Source organism: Periophthalmus magnuspinnatus, chromosome 16 (genome assembly GCF_009829125.3).
Source record: "Periophthalmus magnuspinnatus isolate fPerMag1 chromosome 16, fPerMag1.2.pri, whole genome shotgun sequence".
In the NCBI taxonomy this organism is placed as follows: domain Eukaryota; kingdom Metazoa; phylum Chordata; class Actinopteri; order Gobiiformes; family Gobiidae; genus Periophthalmus; species Periophthalmus magnuspinnatus.
In genome coordinates this window covers 21,979,020-22,001,703 of record NC_047141.1, presented here as the reverse complement: position 1 = coordinate 22,001,703, position 22,684 = coordinate 21,979,020, and the positions used below count along the sequence as shown (strand labels likewise).

General features: G+C 38.1%; 3 protein-coding genes across 3 annotated transcripts in view; 2 read left to right on the top strand and 1 right to left on the bottom strand.

The window, feature by feature from the left end:
• LOC117384204 (A disintegrin and metalloproteinase with thrombospondin motifs 16) overlaps positions 1-41 on the top strand; it is a 25,150-nt gene extending 25,109 nt beyond the window's left edge. Inside the window, exon 15 of the mRNA XM_033981492.2 lies at positions 3-41. Coding sequence (XP_033837383.2) covers positions 3-41 — 39 coding nt within the window. The remainder of the gene's footprint in view (positions 1-2) is intronic.
• A 1,237-nt stretch (positions 42-1,278) lies between these two features.
• LOC117384047 (adenylate cyclase type 2-like) lies at positions 1,279-4,708 on the top strand. The gene is made up of 6 exons (XM_033981315.2): positions 1,279-1,467; positions 1,922-2,068; positions 2,161-2,271; positions 2,381-2,495; positions 3,399-3,523; positions 4,295-4,708. Exons 1-6 carry the CDS (start codon positions 1,381-1,383, stop codon positions 4,445-4,447), a joined length of 738 nt encoding a protein of 245 aa, XP_033837206.1. The 5' UTR covers positions 1,279-1,380; the 3' UTR covers positions 4,448-4,708.
• A 536-nt stretch (positions 4,709-5,244) lies between these two features.
• The window catches only part of dnah5 (dynein, axonemal, heavy chain 5), a 43,342-nt gene continuing 25,902 nt past the window's right edge, over positions 5,245-22,684 (bottom strand). Inside the window, 30 exon segments of the mRNA XM_055228086.1 lie at positions 5,245-5,402; positions 5,731-5,962; positions 6,507-6,659; positions 7,273-7,485; positions 8,089-8,304; positions 9,572-9,775; positions 9,903-10,108; positions 10,513-10,732; positions 11,114-11,359; positions 11,870-12,019; positions 12,906-13,027; positions 13,193-13,383; positions 13,486-13,600; positions 13,793-13,931; positions 14,001-14,105; positions 14,925-15,107; positions 15,626-15,781; positions 16,895-17,029; positions 17,212-17,393; positions 17,468-17,603; positions 18,402-18,539; positions 19,424-19,603; positions 19,759-19,962; positions 20,960-21,136; positions 21,320-21,434; positions 21,522-21,629; positions 21,707-21,830; positions 21,920-22,187; positions 22,274-22,427; positions 22,548-22,678. Of these exon segments, the coding sequence (XP_055084061.1) occupies positions 5,251-5,402; positions 5,731-5,962; positions 6,507-6,659; positions 7,273-7,485; positions 8,089-8,304; positions 9,572-9,775; positions 9,903-10,108; positions 10,513-10,732; positions 11,114-11,359; positions 11,870-12,019; positions 12,906-13,027; positions 13,193-13,383; positions 13,486-13,600; positions 13,793-13,931; positions 14,001-14,105; positions 14,925-15,107; positions 15,626-15,781; positions 16,895-17,029; positions 17,212-17,393; positions 17,468-17,603; positions 18,402-18,539; positions 19,424-19,603; positions 19,759-19,962; positions 20,960-21,136; positions 21,320-21,434; positions 21,522-21,629; positions 21,707-21,830; positions 21,920-22,187; positions 22,274-22,427; positions 22,548-22,678 (5,055 nt within the window). The 3' untranslated portion in view covers positions 5,245-5,250.

Genomic DNA, 22,684 nt, shown 5'->3' with positions numbered 1-22,684 from the left:
AGGGCTATGGGATCTCAGACAGCATGTATATGTCCCTTTAATGCATCTAGCACACACCATGGTATTCTCAGTCCAAGTTTCAAGTACAGGTTAGAACATTTGTGTCAACTGTACACTGCAAAGAACGAAATAGCAAGAAGAGAAATGTTGATCATTTCAAATGACTTGAATACAGGAAATATACTGAATGTGAGTGGTTTGAATAGGAAGCGTTCACATTCTACAATTTTATGTCATAATTATCAGGCATATAACTCAATGGGACATGTTTTTGCAGAAGAAATCTTTAGCTCATGATCCACATATGTTGCACCTTATCATTATTTTTTAGGCATTGGCTCCACAAGTTTATTTTTGTACATCATAATATGTTGTTAGATGGGTTTTGTTTAAACAAAGCCAGTTTTGTGGATTCACCCTTTGGCCAGTGTAAAAATAGGCTGCTGTTACTCTAAGCTGGGCATGTTGTAGATTTATTATCCAGGAGAAGCAAGGGGCTGGGTGAAGACCATTCTTTGCAAAGGCAGCGTGCTATTTTCGGGTTGTTACTCACTGCAGGGCACTTAGGCCAGATACAAAACACTCTTTTGCTCAGTGGGGACAGTTCTTAAACATTTAAAACTGCAGTGGCTTGTAATGTACTGGCCTCAAGTTACTTTTAAGATATAGGTCAATTAAAACACAGTAAAATTATGTGTGTCATGTCGTTTAAGCCCCTAAGTGGGAAGCATAAATGATGATATCTCCTCAGCTTCTTTCTGGTAAACGCTCTACATTTGACATAAACATTGCATACAGGTGCTGAACCTAGTTTTTACTGTCTGTAGTGTATAACATGGCCAAATCAGTGAACCGAAACTCTAAAATGGAGCAAATAATAAAAGTGGACAAAACACATAGGTAGCTAACAGAATTTATAGCACAGTAAAATTGCATCAGATAAAACAGTCTAGACCAATAATTCTCAAACCTTTTTACACCAAGTACCACATAAGAACATTTTCAATTAGAAAGGCAGACAATATTGAGAAACCTTGGTAACAGGCAAAATAAATTCTATCCAACCAGCCTTTCTGTATCCTTAGCAAAGCAAATTTCCTCTGAATGTATAATTAGTTTATGCTGGCATTTGAACACTGAACCGTGCATGGTATGGAAATAGATATTTTCTGTTGCACTATTTCTTCACTTGTTTAACTCTTCTTCTGACTTATGTCCTAGTGGCTGTGTGTGTTTTTCACTCTTTGATGGAAGCAAGCTGTCCAGCTGTGCCTTCAGTCTCTTCACCTCTGTGTCCTCTTGTAACAGAATGAATATTACTGTAGGTTAGACTTTCTGTGGAAGAACAAATTCAAGAAGGAGTGTGAGGAGATCGAAACCATGGAAAATCTCAACCGGGTTTTACTGGAGAACGTCCTGCCCGCTCATGTGGCGGAGCACTTTTTGGCACGAAACTGGAAAAATGAGGTAGGACACAGATAAGTACATTGTATATATTGTTAGTATGTTTATAAAATAAGTAGACATGTTGTATGTTAAGATGTTATTGTTTTGCTTGGAATATTCCACAGTAAAGCATTAAACCTATTTTGCATTAATTTAATTGATACCTTGATAAACACTATTCTTAAAATGAGTGGGATCATCTTTCCCAACCGATCTCATCTTGGTCTGGTGGTGTCATCTGCTTATGTCCATGGAGATAGATTATGTTTAATGCCATATCAAGAAACATTTCAGGCAAAACAACACCAAACCCTCCACCAAAAAAGTTACATAATACACCTTTATATTAAATGTTAAATTGTATCTTTTACAAAAGTGTCACAATTATTAAGTTTGTTGACACAATATTTATTCCCTGTAGTTCACACAGATCACTATTTTTACTTCTCTATTTATTTTGATTTCCCTTCTGCAGGATCTGTATCACCAATCCTATGACTTGGTTTGTGTGATGTTTGCATCGATCCCAGACTTTAAAGAGTTTTATACTGAGTCAGACGTCAACAAAGAGGGCTTAGAGTGCCTCAGGCTTCTCAACGAGATCATTGCTGATTTTGATGAGGTAAATTCCCCCAGACTTTGTTGAGTATAAATGCAAAAACAGGGTTGATTTTTGGAAGCATTTCTAATCTACGGTGGTATATTTGTGAACAGCTGCTGTCAAAGCCTAAGTTCAGTGGAGTGGAAAAGATCAAGACCATTGGCAGTACTTACATGGCTGCTACAGGGCTCAACACAGCATCTGGGCCAGAGTACACTATGCAGGTGCCCTTTTCAAAACACCAGTTATTCTCATTTATTATCTGTGTAATTTGTTATGTATGAAGTAAATTCAAATTAATTCACTGATTGAGAAAATGTGCTTACTTTGCAGGAACATGACAGGCAGTACATGCACATTGGGACCATGGTGGAGTTTGCGTTTGCGTTGGTGGGCAAACTGGATCTTATAAATAAACATTCCTTCAATGACTTCAAGCTGAGAGTTGGTGAGGGGTTTTTTTTTTTCCCACCATAAAGAAGATATTTTAGCTGATTCATCATAAAGAATATGCAAAACTACTTTCATTTTAATGTATGTATCAATATTCTTCTGGCATATTTTTTATACCTGCTGCTATTACTCAAGAAGACGAGGCTGTAACATTAGATTATATCATATTGGAATATCAAAGCCATGTACAATGCTGAATATAGTAATTGTGAGTGGTGAACATTTTCCAGTCCTCTATGAGTTAAGAGCCAAGCCTCAACACCTTGAAGCTGTCTGTCTATCCCAGCATGCCTTGCTCCATTAACTCAGCAGTTTGTCTGTATTGGCCAGTGCCTCCTGCTGCTTCCAGAACGACCCATAATGTTTCTTCAGGGAAAGGCAGGAGTCACCGCCCACTGGGACAGAACAAAACCAGTGGCTGTGTGCTCCGTCTACACTCTTATCTGAAGTAGAGATAACAGCAATGCACATGAATAAACCCATGTAGCCATAGACACTGATGCTAGAGACAGAGTGCAGGGGACCACTGTCCAATAGAAAGGAAACAGCTCAACTGAATTGGATTTCACTTGATTTATTTTATGTGGATATATATTTGAATGAATTTAACATAATACATTCCCCCTGCATAAATAAATACAATTATGGTTGTAAGATTGTTTTGATGTTCAACTTAGTATTACTGTTAGTATCACTAATACTCCGTTGTTGCAAGTGATTATTTATTGGCATTATAAAGATTTATTGACACAGTAAACACATTATTGTTGTTTACTAGTCTGTAATCAAGTCATAGGGTGCAACAATTTAATTCTATGTACCAATACCCAGCCATCATTACTGGAGAGCATTCTGTTGAAGATGTCAATTGTTTAACTGTCCATACTTGTCCTTTCAGGTATAAACCATGGTCCAGTGATTGCAGGAGTCATTGGAGCCCAAAAACCCCAGTATGACATTTGGGGGAATACAGTGAATGTAGCAAGCAGAATGGATAGCACTGGGGTCCTGGGAAAGATACAGGTAAAAAAAAACAAAAACAAAAAACAACAACTTGATTTGTAAAACAGGCACAAATTTAATCTCCGCTTACCGTTCTTTTAATGTCAATCTTTCAAGTTGGATCTCAGACTATAGTTTGATAGCAGCCATACCTGATCTGTACTATTTTTAAACTTCAATTTTAAATGTCAACTCAGATGTTCAGAGATAAAACATATTTCATACATGTTATAAATGATGGCTGGGCTTGTGTTTGATGGCTGATAAGATAGAATGGTATGTTGCCTTAGAGACGTATAGGGCAGGAAGCTTCTGGTCTCTAAAGGTAATACACTTTTGATAGAGCCATCTGCTGTGCGGTCTGGAGACACCGCAGAGCTTTCAATTGCATCCTCAGATTGCCTGTTGATATTTATATAGAGATGGACGAATTAAGGCATCAATAGGAAATGTACCACCATCTATTTATTTTTGTTTGACAAAAACAGAAATAGGATTGACAACATTCTCATCAATAAATAAAGACCTTGGTATTATGCGAAATGATGTCATAACAATAACACGTAGGACATTGTGTACAGCAATGATTGAATAGGATTTTCTTTAACAAAATATAATGTTAAGACTTGAGTGGTTGCAGAAAAGCATACCAATGATAGCAGCATTATTCAGGAAAAGAAAAAAAGTCATTTTAGAAACACTGAAACACTAAAACATAGGCCTTTTAGTATAATACAATTCAAGAGTTCATACTCAAACTGAATGTTTCAGTTGTGCTCCTCTGCCCTGTAGGTGACAGAAGAGACCAGTCACATCCTCCTGGCTCTGGGATACATGTGCTCATGCAGAGGCATCATCAACGTCAAGGGCAAAGGAGATCTACAGACCTACTTTGTGCACACGGAGATGACCCGCTCACTGTCCCAGGGCAACGTCATGCCCTAAGACTCCAGAAAACTGGCTATGTTTACACTGGCACAACTGACAGACTATCTGTGACAGGAAATGTTTGTTCCTGTCGGACCTATTAAGTTACAAAGTGAATCAGATCTGGGATACAAAGAGAATCAATAGAACTGGAGCCTCACGGCAGTGCTCCCCTGCTGTAGAATACATTTAACACTTTTGTAAGTGAACATGTAGCATGTGCCGCAGGAGTAGGCTCCCTCTGAACTCATCAAGAATGGATTCAGATTAGCAAGAGTAGTGGTTCTTGGGTTTTGAGAATCTATTGATGATTTAGTTATAATAAAATGTGACAAAAATAAACAGTCCAACAACATACTGGAGGCAGAAGGGAAGGTTGCACAAAAAGCTTATCGGAGTATGTCTGGATGTTGGATGAAACTGTTAAAACTTGTTTAGAAAATATCCACCGAACTACTCGAGCAGCATCTATGAATCTAGTATTATATTCATGCAGAAGCCCTTTCTCTCAAAACTGTCTGGAACAAATTACTTGCAGAGACAAAACATAATTGTAAGTACAGGCAAAATGGGAAAAGGCTAAGCAATTTGAGAGTCTGATCCACAGTGTGTACAGGGTAGCTTTAATGTCTGTGTACATTGGTTTTGTAAGAAAAGAAAATACTAGCAAAAAGTGTTTTGATGTTTTGATGATGCCATTGTTTTGTAAAAATGTCATTAAATTTCTATGTATTTAAACATCACTGTGTAATATTATGACTGCATCTTTAGACTTGTATTAGTTTGAAAACCAGTCCTAAATACTATACGTCAGAAATGCATTATTTGACATCACAGAGCAGGGCCACTCCTCGTAGAATCCAGTATTCTGGAGGAAGTGTTGTTTTCAGATCGACAGCTGCAATGTAGTTTAGGTCCGTCCTGACAGGCTTCTTGTAGATTGGGCATATGTAAAGGTGGGGGTCTTTAACACCTAGAAGAAAAAAAAAGTATCATCAGTTTCATATCATCAAAGTCTTCTGAAACACAACTTTAAAAATTATTTGAAACTAAATGCTACTATGCATTTTTAATTTTTTTTTTGGATTGGACTGTTACGCAAATTTGATGTCAAAAAGGGCATTCATGTCAGTGTGTCTGAATACACTGTGCCACAATCCCTGCTGATCTATTCTCCAAAAACAGCAGTACGTCTGGCATTTAAATGTTACATCTCTGAGTGACTGTGTGGGATGTAAACTTTGAGATGGCCAACAGCATAGATTAATACTGATAAGGACATACCACAATCCCTCACTCACCGTTATTCTCAGCATACATCCTAATAACAGGCATCATCTCAAACAGGACTTTGGTTTTGGAGTCAATGAGTTTGCAGTTGCGGCGGTCCCATCCAGCTCCCTCCAAGTAAAGGCCATAGACATAAACCCCCTCGACTGGAGCCTGAGTGATGTCATCCTTCATCCACTTGGTCACCTCGTTGCACAACACCATACGGTCCAGAGCCCAGCCTTTATTTGCACGAGTAATTTCCTAGAGTTTACAGAGACCATAAATAAAACAGTAAAAAAGCTCAGAATGAAGAAAAATGCATGCACCTACACATGCACAAACTTAGACATGTTTATGATGCCACACACCTAAGATGACTGCTCTACTAATACATTTAAGTGTATAAAAAACAAAAGAAAAAAATTACAATACAAAATTAGCTTTATCATTCCTGACCATTTTACATTTTAAAGTAAATGGTTGGCTCAAGAAACAATTTGGCTCTACTTAGAGTCGTTAACAGACAGAATAGTAGCCCTTTACATAAAGGCTATTTTTGTGTCCAAGGATGATTTGTTAAGAGACAATATATTTTAACCCTAACACTAGTCTCTAAAATAGATGCCTTTTAACAAGGGGAATATATGCATGTAGTTGCGTGTCTGTCTTGTGTATTCATGCTGTGCTGTGGCGTGTGTGTAAACGCATGTCACTGAACATGGCGGTGTGCCTGCCTCTCCCCTGCGTGCCATCTGCTGTCCTCTGATGGGGAGTAGGTTTGGGTAGAGGAGATGCCGTGCTCTACCTGTCTCATAGCTGTCAGGAAGCCCTGTGGGTTGAAGAAGCCTGTCATCCAGAAGCAGTTGGGGCGCCCTTCAAAGATCCAGGCCTGAAACTGACGGTTCCGCTCAAGCAGCTCCGTGAACCAAAACCCCAGGGTACTGGAGGCCCATGATGCCTGCGCAGGACAGACAAACAAGCACACAGGACCACCATTACAGCACAACATAGAAACTGTCATCCGAAAAGATCTGAGGGAAGCCAACCGAGTGACAGAAAAGACTATAAATGTATTATTCAACAGCATGGAATAAAAAACTATATACTGTACCAGAGTGAATATGACATACAGGGCAATGTAAGCAGCAGGCAGAGACATTGGCTTTGTTTATATGCACACAAAATAGGATCATTATCTGATTTCTGATTACTGAAATGTCATGTAAACAGTATATTTGATGTGAGTAATCTGATTTATTTCTGATTGACCACACCTGAGCAAGTTTTGACAAGGAAAATCATGCAAAAAAAGGGCAAAATAATGAGGTAAACACTAAAATGAAAGACATATGTTATTTTATGGCACATGCCAGCAAGTTTTGATGATCAGTGATATGTATGTAAATAAGAGATCAGAGCTAATTATTAGGTTATCTGGTTATTCTAGTTACCACATTTTAGTTGTCATGTGAATGAACCCATTCGCTGTATATATACAGAATAATAATAATGCAGAATGAATGTACATACAATAGAGAGAAAAATAAAAACTGCAACAATGTAAAACATACTTTCTTCCAGCGAGTAGGAATGCGGGCATCGTACATGCAGTCCAGAGCATCCCGTAGGTTCTCGCTCATGATAATGGTCCCATCTATGGCCAGTTTGAGGTCTGTAAGGGTGTTCCGGACCAAAACAATGACCCTCTGCATGCGGTCGATCTCCTGTCTTAAGAAGATGTTCATGGGATGGAACGGGCCCATCTTCTGGAGACGATCCCTTACCTAGTTAGTGCATTGGTCAAAATAATTATGTTAATATTTGATTAAGTATGGAATTAATTAATACAAACTAATAGATGTCTAATAGCAAGGCAATGTCCTCTCCATCAGTGCAAGTTTTCTAAACAATAGTTCTAAAAAGTAGTGATATTACTCAAACTTACAGTGACTGATTGTTGCAGGTGAAACGACTTTAAGGAACATTATTAATATGGCACATGTGCAAAGCACATGTTGACAACAAATTATAAGGTGCAACATTTGGATTTTCTGTGTGTTTCAAAAGCAGGGAATAGGGATCAATTTTTGACAAAAAAAAAAAAAAAAATCTAACACAACCTGTGCTTTAGATGATTTATTGTCAGCTGGAGTGAAAGACTGAAATATCACTTGTAAAGAATAATGACCGCTGTCCTATAAGATTGAGTAAAAACCTACGCTAGCATAAAAACACATTTTGAAGTCTGGCCCCTTCCCACAACCATGGACCACTTTGTTTGCCACTTGCACCACTTTGCGCACATGTACAGTGAGGGACATTGCACTTCGCTATCACCAACACCAACTCCCCTCAGGCAGCTCACACATCTGTCTGCACACACAAACCTCAAATGGCACGTAGTCAGGGGGAAGTTTCTCCAGCATGTCGTCAGCCAGTCTGGACACGATCGCCTCTCTGGTCTCACCCCCACCGGAGGAGCTGTCTTTGGGCTGGATACTGAGAATAGTGTCCAGCACATCCTTAGCGAGTTTGCTCTGGTAGGTGATGTCAGCATTGGGGTGTAATCCAAATACCTCTGGAGTGTCATAAGATGGTAATCCCTGTGGAAGATGGACTGAATTACAATTTGGAGAATAACAAATTAGGAGTAAAAAACATAAGGTGCATTGTACCATAATCCCAGAACCTTTTCTCCAATCTAGAGTTGCCTTGTTAATTGACTCCTGATGCTCTCCAGACAATCCTTTTAATCAATTAAGGCTTGAGGCTGACATTCTGGCAGGTGAACTTTAGCGAATCAGGGATTTTCCTTACGTTTGGGGCATTTTTAGGTTTTTATTTGGCAATAACCTATTTATAGTTTTTATTTTTTGCAATATGAACTAATAGGGTTGTGCGATCATCCAATCTAATAATTTTTTTCACTCCAGCAAAATATGTCAACATGTATATATGTTGACAAATTTTGAAGAAAAGTTTGCCAAGTTTATGTTGGTGAAATTAATATTGAATACACTGGTGAAATTAATCCCCCCCCCCCCCAAAAAAAGTTCCAGTTGCATATGTAATGTCTATTATCCTGCTGTTTTTGAACTTTGCGTTGCAACAATGGAATTTCCCCATTGTGGGAATATTTTATCTTAAAATCTAATTAAAAATCGAGATTGATCACTACGAGAGGATAATAAAATCATCATTAATTTTATTGCCATATTACCTAGCTCTTCTCAATAATATTTGGCCTTGAATCCAGAATCCAAAAAAATAAAAATGGGACTATTGTTGGGGCACTTCTTGTGTGCATTTGCATCAGGTTGATATGTCTTTGATGAATGAATGTATGTTCAATGTCTCTGTGACAGTGCCGGTGGACAGTAGGTCTACATAGATGGAAAAGAAGAGATCTGAACCATAAATTGAAACATGTATTTTAACAGCACACACGTCCACCTATATAAACACGAGTTGATGTGGTCCAAAGCAGTCTATATTTGAGAAGCAGTGCAGGGGAGTCTGGCAGCATGAAACATCCATCATAATGAAACTAGCTTTAATGAAACTGGTTTGGGAACTGCCTCTAGATACACACACAAACAGAGACACATACACCAAACCCACCAGTATGACACTGAAAAAGTGACACACCATATATAAATGAGATCAAGTGACATTGTACAATATAAGAGTATCTGTATTCACAGGTCACTTCTTCAAATGTGCTCATCTAATGGTACTTAATGGGGCAAAAGTATAAAAACTGAAAAGCTTAAGGAAGCACTTTCTATATACTTTCAAGAGGGTGAATGATTAATCATATTCCTTGGATATATTTATGAGATTTTTATATTTTTCCCATAAAGAACTAACCTGAATGTAGGTAAGATACTGCTCTACATTGGTGCATTTAGGAATACTGTAGCCCTGGTAGAAGTTGAAGCTGGGTCCAAACATTTCTTCGCTGAACCACACTTTGGCAAAGGTATTGAGAAGGCGCTTGTCATAGTCGTCAGTCACACGGCCGCCATATTGGATCTCTCCAATCATGTAGCGGACTGTGTTCCAGGACACACCCTAGGGAAAGAAGATAGCCATACAGTTTAGTGACAGATTTTTATTTTTTTTAATGATGAGTGACTTGTTTTGGTTTGCATTACTTTTGCACAGTATTTTTAAATGAATGAACACAATCAAATTTGACCTTTTTGACGTCCATGTCATCAAGGTGGTTCTGGACAAACTGAATTGTAGCATTAAGATCAGCCTGGTTGAATTCATATGGGATATTCCACCCCAGTGGCCCATACTTCCTCCTCTCTTGGACAGTGCTGTGAAGAAATGCTACCCCATAAAGCATTGGTTTCCATTGGCTCATATTGCTGACATCCAAAAGGTCCTGGTTAATACCTGTAGACAGACACAAGTTGACATAAAATAAAATTTTTGACACAATGTGCTTCTTAAATTAGTTTGGACGTCTGACAGCATCAATATTAACATCATAGCAAAGTCACCACCCAGCAGCTTATAAAGGTTAAACTTTCTATTGTTTATAGAGATGGCAGAGTAATTTGCTTAGTGAATCTGTCTTATTAAATCTTTTCCACTCTTAATATTGCAAGTCTGCAGTTTTCTTTTGGAAACTCTTTCTGACTGGCACTGACTCAAAATCACTAATGGAATTTTGGAATATTGCCAGAGAGCACTCTCATTCAAAATAAAAAAAAAAAAACCCATAAAGACTTTTACACTATTTCGGGACAAGTTTTTATTTACTATAAATACACATAATAATCAGCAGGTGTTTGTACCTCCATAGGTCCTCTTAAGCCCGGCCTTCAGCCCTTGTGGTGGTTCGTTGGTAAACTTGATTGACATTTGGAGAAGGGTGATAGGGAAATGTTTGTGAACCTCAGTTGTTATCCAGAGCCGGAAACTGTCATGGACAAACTCTGTATCAGTCACTATGTCCATCAGCTCATCCATGAAGTCCAGTCCGAGGTGGCAATTTTGTAGTAAAGCCCAGCCTCCCTGAAAAACAACAAGGATATTACTAGGTGTTGCTTTTGTTACATTTATTTAATTTAATGTAATTTTGTATATATGCCATGTCCTCCCAGTGCTAATGTGGACTCTGTGACTTAGAACATAGATGAACTGATGTAACTAACTTTTTCTAAGATGTGGCTAAGTACACTGTTGGTGTAATAACCCAATCGTCATTGGCCAGAGTTTCCACTTTCCACTACCTTCAGCCTAAAGTAGCTGGTGTTGCCTTGAGTCATTCCCATTGTGAATAGCCAATAATGATTAAATACTGATGTTTATTGATACAATAAACACATTTATCAGCATAATATTTTAAATAATGAAACTGTGAAATATAGACAGATATATAAAATTGAAGCTAACATTAGCCATGGTCTGCTGCAGAAGTTTGCGAGCATGCACTTCTTGTCCTTGCCCCATGGATACATATCGTGTTTCGATTTTCAATCTCTTCCCCAGTGCAATGATAGAGTCGGTTGGATCAGAGCCCATAGACAGGAAACAGATCACAGGTGTTCGAGGGTCTGCTTCTTCCCAAGTCTTCTCCAGATCCAGGATTGCGCCTTCTGTGTACTTCTCCCCCATCGAATCCATTATGTATTTACGAGCCTGGGAGGGATAGGGACACAGCAAATGTAGTCAACTACAAATGTTTGTTTACTGCTTCAAGATGCAAACTACTGCAGGGAAACACTCAGACAGCATCATAAACTAACCTAAAACTAAATATTCAATTGCAGTTTTCATTTCTGTCTGGGAAGAGGCATGAACACTTTAAAGAATGTTTTTTTAACTGGCTTACAGCTGAAAGAAGTCAGACCAGGACTGAGGTAGGACTTATTGTATAACAACATAAATTAAATTCCAAGCCCATCTACAGTGAACCTTAAACTAAACATCAGTAAGGCTACGTCCATTAATCACTGTACATTTTCAGCCAGAGCGAGTCATATTTTAGTTCAGTTCTTTTAGAAGTGTGTGCCAAATTTAGCATTTTTCTAAAACGGCACTTTTAGGATAATTGTTCACTTAGGATCTGAAAGCCTCTCTGTGGTTTCGTGTCCTTAGTCATTCAGCATTATGTATTTTCTATATGAACTGTAACAGACCGTTTTTTACCTGTGCAATTGTTCTGTCTGGACACCAACAACGAATGAGGAGCAGGCGTCTGAAACAGTCCAGTGCCTGGTCATAAGAGCTGGGGAGCACCTCCTCTTCTGGAGCTTCTTTGTCAAACCAGCTTTTCCAGTGTTTCTCATTACGAGTTATCTGAAAGACCATGCCATGCATAAAATTAGTTGTGCTATATTGAAATGGACCAGAAGCTTGTGTTGTGTTGTTTGGCAGTGCAAAGCCTTTTTCCCAAGGAGTGCTATATTTGCCCTATAACTGCTGAATGACTTAGAAACCAACAGTATAAAGAAGTTATTAAGGTTAAAGTTAGGGGTTAAGGTAAACTTTAAGTAAACATGAACACGTAACACTTTATTGTTAAGTTTGTGGTGGCTGTGTGTGTATATATCATAAATAATTGGAGTTTGCCCAAACAGAGCTCATTTCACAGGACACTGAGCCTGCTCCTCTATGGGAGCCACTGAGCTGCCAGTCACAGAGGTGTGTGTATTAGAGCAAGAGCGACAGTACATCTCCTGTGTGTAAAAAGTGAGACAAGAAGCACACCATGATGGGAAGATATTGGCATGGCCACCAGGGCAAGACGAGATGAGAAAAATATTCAATAAGCACCTAGAGACCATGAGAGAATCTAGATGTGCATGTGTCAGTGAGGTGGAAACTGGAAACTGATGAGCGCTGCTATCTCAAGCACCATTAGTCAAATCTGTCTAAGCCAAGAAGAGACCTGTAAGGACATGTCAATGATAAAGTATTGTGTATACGGGTGTGTACTTAATACAATGTGGGGCCAAAATCTGTACACACAGTCACTATATGGGGGCCTTCCTCCCATATGGGGATAAAATCAGGTCCCCTTGTTGTAAATTCGTCATTGTGAGATAAAAGAAGGTTAAAATGAGTGATGGTTAGGGTTTAGATTAAGGTTAAGCAAGTAGGATCAGTTCACAGGAAAATGAATGTCAATATAATGTCCCAAAAAGTGTGCATGAGTGTTTTTGTGTGGGTGTTTTGGTTGTACCTGATCAAGAATTTCTGAAAACTGCCATAGTTTGCTCAGTTCCACAAGGTTGAGCCAAGTCATATCCAGGATCCATTTTGCTGGTTTCTGGGGACAGGCCTTGAGGTCCAGAGATGCACCTCCTTGTGGTTGTTAGAAAGAAAGATTTTATGTGATTGTATAGTTTTATTGCTATAACTCTCTATTGGATAGCATTGCAGGTGACAAATGTTAATGTAATATAATTGTACTACATACTGTACAGAAAATGTTGTACTTAAAGTAATTGTATTATCTTTAATGGTTACCTTTTATGAGAGTCAGAAACTCTTCATGTTTGACCCTGCTACTCTGCATGTCGATTTTCAGGGTTAAAAGCAAAGTGAAGAGAAACTTGTGTTCCTCATAAAGGCCCCGTGCTGCATATTTATAAACTTCAAAAGTCATAAACTCAATGATGTTGGCAATTCGTTTGCTCGTTATTGGACTTCTGAAGGACCTGTTTCAGAAAATTTAATGTTATTATATTTAAATTGTAATTTTATGCATTCACATTACACTTAACTGTAGATATATAGATGGAAACTTGAAAAAATCTCACCTTGCCAGAGAGAGGTCAAAAAGCCCCAGGAACTGCCTTAGAGATGTTTGATACATCACATTAACCATACTCATCTCTGTAATAAGGAAGTAGAGAATACTGCCTCTGGTTGCCACTGAATAAAAAAAAAGGCTGTGGTTGGTACAAAGATAGACGTTTTTATAATATATTTTCATTATTTGTTTATAAAAAAATGTATTTAATTTATTAAATTCATCTTGTAAAACACAAGATAAGTCACATTTATAGCATAGGATTGTTTTTGAAAACTAATTGAAATCGTAACAACAGAAACAGTATATCCCACCTGGTCTGTACTCTTCTCTGGCAGCATTTATCTGGACTTCAGTCTCAGCAGCAATCTGCAGCTTTTGAGTGACCTCTTCAGCTGTGCGCTTCGTGTTGCCCAGAACAGCAATGAGGCTCTCATCGTCTACAAGTGATCCCTGCACATAGTTGTATCACAACATCAAGCATGCCATTTAATGTACATAAAGTAAAATGGCATCCTTTACCTGTGTGCTGGTCAGTCTGTAGAGAAGGTTGTCCTCTAGTTCTTTCATCTTTCTTTTGTTTGAAGTGACATCTTCCAAGAGATCTGTTCTCTCCTTTTCGAGTTCCTGTAGATGCACAAAATCAAAGTCAGTGTTTCTTGGATAGAAACAATGTTAAAAATGCTAAACCGGTCTATATATATATCATATGCATACTGATTCCTTTTTCATATTACTCTAAATTAAATGTTTGCAAATGGGTGATTATCACCTCATTGTGCATTATTTAATTTAATGCTGAACATGTGTTGGAATCTCAATAACAAGCTCAGGTGAAAACTGCCATTTTGAAGCTGAATGTTTTATGATTGTAATGTCTCCTGACTAGTTATTTGTTTTTGATCTTTGTCACATGCCCTGGAATGTCTAAGGCAAATTTCTCCCAAGAGTGACCATGCAACTATTCTTTTCATAACTTAAATATATTCATAATTTGTTTTTTACTGTTGCACAATCATATCAGCGGTGTTTAGCAGCATTAGATGACTAACAAGAATGACTCAGGTTCTTGAACTTGAACTATGCCTACTGCTCTTACTATATTTGTTTCATGTGTGCATGTAAACTATTTATAGAAGTGTGGTTGTTCTTTCTCTTCCTCCTCTGGCAGAGAGTGATAATGATTGCCATGTACTTTATTCAAAGGGTGATAATAACCTCAGTTATATTTTGACACACTTTGGGCTTGAGAGACGACTACGCACATAGCAGTGAAAGGTGTTGAAAGCTTGCATCAAAATGGTCTCAATGGGCCTTTCAGCAAAAACAGGGTTTAATAATTTGTAGCTAATCAGAGCCAGAGCCATTATTGAAACAAGCACAAATGAGCCAGGGTGACAGAATATAAAAGTAAATATTCTTTCTTTCAGCAGAGAGCTACTCCACCTGTTTTTCTGTGAGGATGACCCTGCCTAGTAGCTGGTCCTCTAGTCCTCTCATGGTGACAGTAAAGTCGATGATAGAAGAGCGTGCGCTGATCTCTGGGGTGTACGCTGGGTTTGGCAGTTTGGTTGTCATGTAAAGCCGGAATCCTTTCATCACATCTACCTCTTTGTCGCCCAGTTTCACCTGTACAATGGAAACGAAAGAAGAAATGTAACATACACTAACCCACAAACAAATTTATTATATTTTCAGATTATCCCTCCATCAGTTGCATGCACCTTTCTACTCCTCACAGTGGGATATAAATAGTAAAAGGAGCAACATAAGGGACACCTCTGATCTGGTTTCTCAGTCAGAAGCTGAAGAATTCTTTTTGAACACATTAGTCTTGATGCAGTTGTGCTTACCTACTGTGGCAAGTGTTTATGTATCTCTGTACTAGCACAGAATGCACCATGCATAAATAATGTACAGGTGTAGCATTGTGTTGATGAAATGGAAGATGGTGCATCATAAGAATCATCATTTGAGAAGCACTGACATAATGGTTCATCTGTTTATCATAATTCAAAAATGTTAACCACAGTCACTTTTTTCAGAAAACATTGTTACTTTTCATTTTATTAAAGCATCCTTAAATACAATCAAATCTGTTTGTTAGCATATGGTAGTGTAGTGCACACAGTTATTATGAGTCAAACCTTGTATGTAGATCCAGTCTTGATGAAGTTCTTCTCCAGTATATTGTCCAGGGCAGGGTCCAGTTCTTCCTCAACATCTTCAATTAACAGTGGGCGACCAAGAGACAAACTGTCCTCCAGGTGGTTCTTGAAGTACTTATGGTTTAGTGAAGTGATCTGATAGAGATAATAATGCACAATTATCCAAACAAAATGAAATGCCCTTGGGGGTCTTAATATTCATTTGTTTTGTATTAATAATGCAAACATTTTAACAAAACTGACAACTGAGAAATGACTGTAGAGTTTAGTTACAGTTCTTATACAAAATATATGTATATGAATTTGCCCCTTACATTTCAACAAACTTGCCTCGAGTATAAATTAAAAATCTTACTTAATAAGGAGTACAGACACAAACAACGTCAGGTGTGCACAAAAAATGAGGGCATCTTTGGGGATTTGTCAGTTGCGTGATCTCTGATCATGACTGTTACCACAATGGGCTACAACAACATAACACAAAAACACAAATTGTATAAAAAGAACTGTGAGGGAATGGTGAATAGTTGTATTGTGCCTAGTGACCTCAGCTGTCAGTCTTCCACATTGTGCTAGTTTTATTTTTGTTATGAAAGCAGAAGCACACTTCACTTCAAACACTTCAAATGCTCTAAAATAAACAAGTGAAGGTTCTTTCCACAATATGAAAATTAAATAATGGTAGTCAAAATAACAAGTTAAAGCTTGTCTATGTTCAGGAGTGGTAGAAGAAATACTCAGTTTTGTTGCATAAATAAAAGTACAGATATCGGAGCAAAAATACTTCAGGAAAAGTATTGTACATTTTACTTAATGTACTTAAAGAGTAAAAAGTAAAAGTATTTTATGCTTAAAATGTATTGATTTTGATACAGATTTGTGCTGAATTATTAACATACATGACCATTCACACAGACAGTGGCTTCCTCTTTTCTGCATCACTCAAGGAAAAACAAAATCTAAAACACAACTCTGCCCACACTAGTCCATCTTTCCCAGTCAGGGAATAATTTAGCTCTATAAAATGCTTCTTTATAAAATAAAAATAGATATTTATATAACTGTACACTGTAGATTTGTGCTGAATTTTGTTCAACATAAACACTTGAATATATATATATATATACTTACAGTACTTTGCTACTTTTACTTGGCTACGTTCCACCAGTGATGTTCAGTTATTCAAGGCTCTACATTGTCATTGTTAGCAAGCCATAGTATACAGCAAACTTTGTTATAAAAACAAACCTGCAACTCATTCCTGGCCTCCTTGTTCTTGATCCAGATCTTTCCTTGTGCCTGAGGGTCAATTAGAAGCGGGAAACGGGCAGCTTTGGTAACAATAATGCCGTTCTGAATGGACAGGTCATCATTGGGGAGCCCCTGTCAGAGGAAGACAAATTGTAGTAAGGTTCTCCAGCCTATTCTATTAACCTTATCAGAAAAAATGACAGGAAGAATAAGTATTGATTCTTATCTTAGGGAGAAGGTTAAAGACATGGCTAAAGTTTCAATTTGAATATAGCAAAGTGTGTATGAGAATATTTTAAAGAAACGACATCTACTTGTAAGTTCCATTCGCTGACAGTAGGGGCATCAATGAGCAATTCTGTCAGATTGAGATTATTTCCAAATGGGATATGACGCTGTTTCAACTCCCGTTTCCAGTCGTTCATTAAAAGATTTCTGAACTCTTGATTAAAGGGGCCTGAATAGGAGAGGAATGCTGTGGCCAGAAGGACATCACCTAAAGGAGATTTGGTGTTATTTTGAGGTTGTTTACACAGTTTTCACACACCATTGTTTGCTTTTAAGACCTACCGACAAGGCGCTTTGTTTGAGCCGCAAACTCTTTACTTTGCTCCGTCCATCTTTCCTTCTCACCAGCCAAACCACTTATCAGGCTAGAGGCTGTCTGCATTTTGTGTCGACAGCGCTCAGCATCCTCCAGTAAAGCCTGAAAGATGGAGAAAGGGTAAAGGGGGGCTAGTTGTTTTCCAACCACCTTTTTATATAATCTTACAACACTATTTTGTAAGTGTGCGTGTGCTTTCATAATATTCTTGTATACAACACAGTGAAAAGCACGTATGAGGTTTAATATTCCATTTCCTTGTTTACATTATTATCAGGGACTGCAGGTTGAACTAAATTATTTAGCTATAATCTGTGTGAACATGTTTTTTTTGGTTTTTTTAATGTCTCTGTACATTGTCACTTAAAATACTAAACTAAACATAAACTTTTAAAAGCCTCAGTGGGAAAGCGTGAAAAAGCTTTATGGATATGCATGTGTTAGGTGGGTATATATACTGCCCTTATAAATGATTGAAAAGTGTCTGTGTCAGTTCTGCAAGTAACAGTTCACTGTCAATGGTGCACGTTGCATAAGCTCCACTGTTAATACAAAACAGATGGCATTTATGCATGGTACTGTAGGAAAAAATAAAAATGAATTAATTTAACTTATTCAATGTGTTATTTTACATCTTTCATTTAGCGTAGGTAGATAAATTGTGAAATTTGATTTTCTATTTGCTAATCTCAGGATGATCGAATTTACAACAATGTGACAGATTCACAAACATCAGTGACCGATTACAACCTTGTGCTATACTTGGAGTGAGTGTGCGTGTTTTCTAAACAACTGTTGTATTGTTGTATTAGATCTAAGATTACTGCATTGACTGAATAGCACTTCAGTTTGACTAATGTTGTTGTTTAAGTTGCAATGACACTACATCTTATTCTGTACCTGTTTTTCCATCATTGCTTTTTCATACTCTCCCTGGACCACATCCAGCTCTGCCTGTTTAGCATCTAACTCAGCCTGAGCTTTCTGCAGGTCCACATTAGCTATGGCAAGACGATTCTGCTGCACAGCCAGGTTAGCCTGTAGACAAAATGGTGGAGGTGAAGTAAGATATTGAGAATAACAAAAGATATATAACATAGCACAAATGTGTTCTATAATATGTTACGCAGTATACGCAGCATATAGACACAGGATGTTCAACTTTACAAGCAAAGCAAAAGTTGCCTGTGTAAATAAATGCCAAAAATATGTCAAAGGTAAAAATTGGGCACAGTTGATAAATGTTATGTCTACCTATTTTGTATATACTGTTTGGATTGGGAGGATGAGAGTATTAGAGAGGAAAATGTCCAGCTTTCTTGTGCCCCTGCATAAACTACAGCCACCAGAGGACCCATTTAGCAGCAGGTGATAGCAGCTGAGGCAGACAGATGAGAAAATGAGTGAAGTAACAAGAGAGAATGAAAATTAGGTAATAACAATAATAAGAGAGAAACACAAGGGAAAGGTCATCACCAGTCAAAGTCACGGTGAACTCAATTCACAAAAGCAATTGCATTCAGCTGGCTCTGTATTATGCAAGCATTAAATGACTGTCATGCATTAGGCTCCCACAGGCTGCACTGGCAAGAAGACAAATGAAGGCAGGATTTGAGACAGTTGTGTTAAATCGCTGGGTTTAGTGAGCAGTGGAAAATTGCTATTAGTAGGTGAAAGACAGATTATAATGTTGTTTTTGGGAGGAAGCGTGTGTTTGTAGAAGATTAAAATTGAAGCTTGTAGTCTAATAAATGTATTCTCCTCGCAGTTCTGTATTTATCTTTATCAATCCATATAAGCTCACTGTAGAAAATTTCCTATATTTTAGTTGTTGCATTAGCTGCATGCAAATCAGTTACATAACATATTCTCTGTATAGCTGCATTTGGATGTCCGAGTATTGACATATCATTGTATATTACCTTCAATGGCAGGACTTCCTTGTTAATGGAGAAAAAAGAAGCCATTGCTTTGGTCCATGACGCAAGACCAGCTACATTCCCGCAAACCCTCTTGGCAGTTTCAATATTGTAGTCAGGCATATCAAAATAGGGCTGCAGAAGTTCCACCATTTCCTCATTAATGGAGTCTTTGGGGAATTGCTACAAGGGATAGGGAAATAAGGAGGATGTGAAACTGAAAAGACAAGTTAAGCTCACTGACTCATTGCAAGTCAAATACAATATATTTATAGACAGTTAACAGTGGCCTTGTTATGAAAACAGAGAAAAATCTTATATAATCCTTGTGTATGCACCTGCAGACTGCCTAGAAAGTTCCCAGCTGTCATGAGCTTTAGAGACTCTTGCCATGACGGCGTGTTGCAGTTTTTCTCTGGGTCAATTTTGACAGAATTGACCCTCCTCTGAAACAGCAGCAGCACACAATCCATGATCCGCATAATGAGATGCGGAGGGCGGCCAAGAGTTCGGACAGTGGCAATATCCGATGGCTTGATGGTCTGAGTGCACAGAAAAAAAAAATTGTGAGAATCTAACCCCGGGTAAGCACCATTTAGTCCATTAATATAATGTCAGTAATGCTTGGAATGGGGCAAAAACAGCTTTGCACTATTCACTCAAAAAGATAGAGGAAGCAACTAAATGGAGTGTAAAAAAAAAGGAAAGGCAGTTGAGGAATGATAGCACTACAGCTTCAGGATGACTGGCCTGGCCTCAAGAGACTCATTAAAATTAGACAAACAGCAGGAGAATATCAGAGAGTCCCAGTGAAAGTGGTTTCATCTTGTCCTTCTCTCTTTTTCCAGCACGATCTACCACCGGAGAATTATCTAGCAGAAAGCTCTTATGGTGTTTCTACAACAAACTTCAGCTTACTGAACCCTCTTTTAACCTTCTTTTATTTTTATTGCGTGGGCTGTTGTCAAGGATATGATACTGCAAATATCATTGTGCATTTTTATCCGTTTTGCATTTTAATCACAATGCGGTTCATCTGTCTCAGTTCAGTACTATTTTCCACATCTTCTTCCCACATGTAAACTAATCTAACCTCAATCCCAAACTATTCTGCATTGAGTCATAAGTCATGTTAGTAATTTGCATATTTAATTTGTAACAATCAATCTATTATATATAACAGCAAATGCAATCTATTATTCAAAAGTGTGTATCAATCGATGTAAACAGCTCATCATATGCCTCAAGCAACTTCAGCGTTTTTTTATCACAGGAAAATAAGATAATCAGGGGACTGCTGGGAGGGATATAGATGCATCTATCTAGCCAGGAGACAGCTTTAATTATAACACAATTGTGAGGCCCAAAGAGAAATGCTAACTTTAGACACACAGATACAATTATACCAGAGCTTAGATGGAGGTCATGAAGTGATATGTTGATGAAACTACATTTGGTAAACATGCAGTTGATTACAGAACATCATCATAACACATGTTTTCTTAATTTTTTAATTTGACAAGCCTTTAGTTACTTTACCTGCAGTGATGCCTCTGCCTCTTCAAGCGCTGGTCTAGCTGCCTCCAGTTTCTCCTCAGCGATGGCTTTGTCAGCAGAAATACTGTCCACAATGGCCTGAGCCTTGTCCTTTACTTTTTGGACTTCTATCTTCACACACTCTGCTGCCTGTGCTTTCACTGTAACTTCCTTCAAAACCTGTTGTTAAATCAGGTTAAATATTAGGCTCCAGCAGTAATACAAGCATGTCTATTCATAATGCAGAGGTGAAAAGTCATGTTTATTTTCTGTGAATGAAGCATATTGTCTATTTTTCACTTAGATCAAATGTTTAAAAGGTCATAAGGAAACTAGAAATGTATATGAGTATGAATCACCTACCATATCAGCTTTTTCGTTAGCGACCTGTAGCTCCTTCTCTTTCACCTCTAGTTCTTTACTGAGAGCAGCTACAGAATCTGAGGCTTCCTTCAACTTTTTTAGACCTGTGTTCATTCTGAAAAACAAAAAACAATTAAGAAAGTTGTGTATGAGTAGAAAACACACAAAGGCATTCAAATTATTATGCAATGTGTGTGCTTACCTGTTGGCTAATGTCTGTACCTCAGTGCGTTTTTCTTTGTATATAGCTTTATAGCCCTGGATGAAGGACAGGTATGACTTTGGTGTTACATGGGTGGAACGTCGGTACCTAGAGTCAATTTTACTGATGTTAGCATGACATCAGTTGCATATTAAGTCCAATCAGAATTAAATGTAGTACGATACCTTTGGAAGTAGTCCACACATTTCTCAGCCACACCATCTTGAAATGAACCCATGCACTGGACAACCTCACTTTTGACTTGCAATGAGCAGTCAATGTCATAGAGGGAGAGGAAGTGCTGCGACACTGCAAGATCACCATAAACACCATAAACACATTTGGTTTGTTTTTAATTAGAGCTAAATTATTTACTGTATATTATAGTATCAGCTTACCTGCCACTAGGGCATCCTTGGGCCAACGGCTGAACCAGTCCATAGTGCAGCCTGATATGAGTGCAGGAAATTTTAAAGCCCGGTTACGAAACTTTTCTCCAACAGGAGAGAAGCACAAGACAACATGAAGATTGTGTCTGACCCGTGACATGAAGTACTCATACAAGTTTTCAATGGTTGGAGGTCGCCTGGGAAATTCTCGCTTCATCACAGGGATAAGATCACTTAAGATCTCATCAATTTCATCTCGAACAAACAGATTTGAAACCTGTAAATACACAAATCAAAAACTAGGTGTGTGAAGAAATATTAAAACAATTATGCTTATTTTTGTTGTATATGTATGGCCCTAACCTCTCCCGATGAAAGCACATTGTTCATATACTCAAGGAAAGACTCTTCCTTGATCTCATTATCAGTAAAAATGAAGCTGATGCCTTTCCCATGTTGACCAGCTGTCCTATACAAACCCTTCAGGTCATCCATCAGGTTGGCTGTGTTATATGACCTGGTACAATATAAATATACATATTTACAGTTACAACAATGTACAATAACAAAATCTGAAAGTCTGAATCACAAAGAACTGAAAATAAAGGTATAGTAGTCATTAGAAACAGGAGCGTACCGTGTTAAAGTAATCTGAAAAATCTTGTATCCAGCGATAAATGAGGCGAGTCTGGTTAGGCTCTGTTTGCCTGAGCCCCCAACACCCACTAACAAGGCATTGCCACCCGAGGTCCTTATGATTCTCGACACCTACAT

Coding starts and splice junctions, on each gene's coding strand:
- LOC117384047 (XM_033981315.2), top strand. CDS start 1,381: ATGGAAAATCTCAACCGGGTTTTACTGGAGAACGTCCTGCCCGCTCAT. Junction 1,468..1,921: donor CACGAAACTGGAAAAATGAG/GTAGGACACAGA, acceptor TCCCTTCTGCAG/GATCTGTATCACCAATCCTA. Junction 2,272..2,380: donor GGCCAGAGTACACTATGCAG/GTGCCCTTTTCA, acceptor CTTACTTTGCAG/GAACATGACAGGCAGTACAT.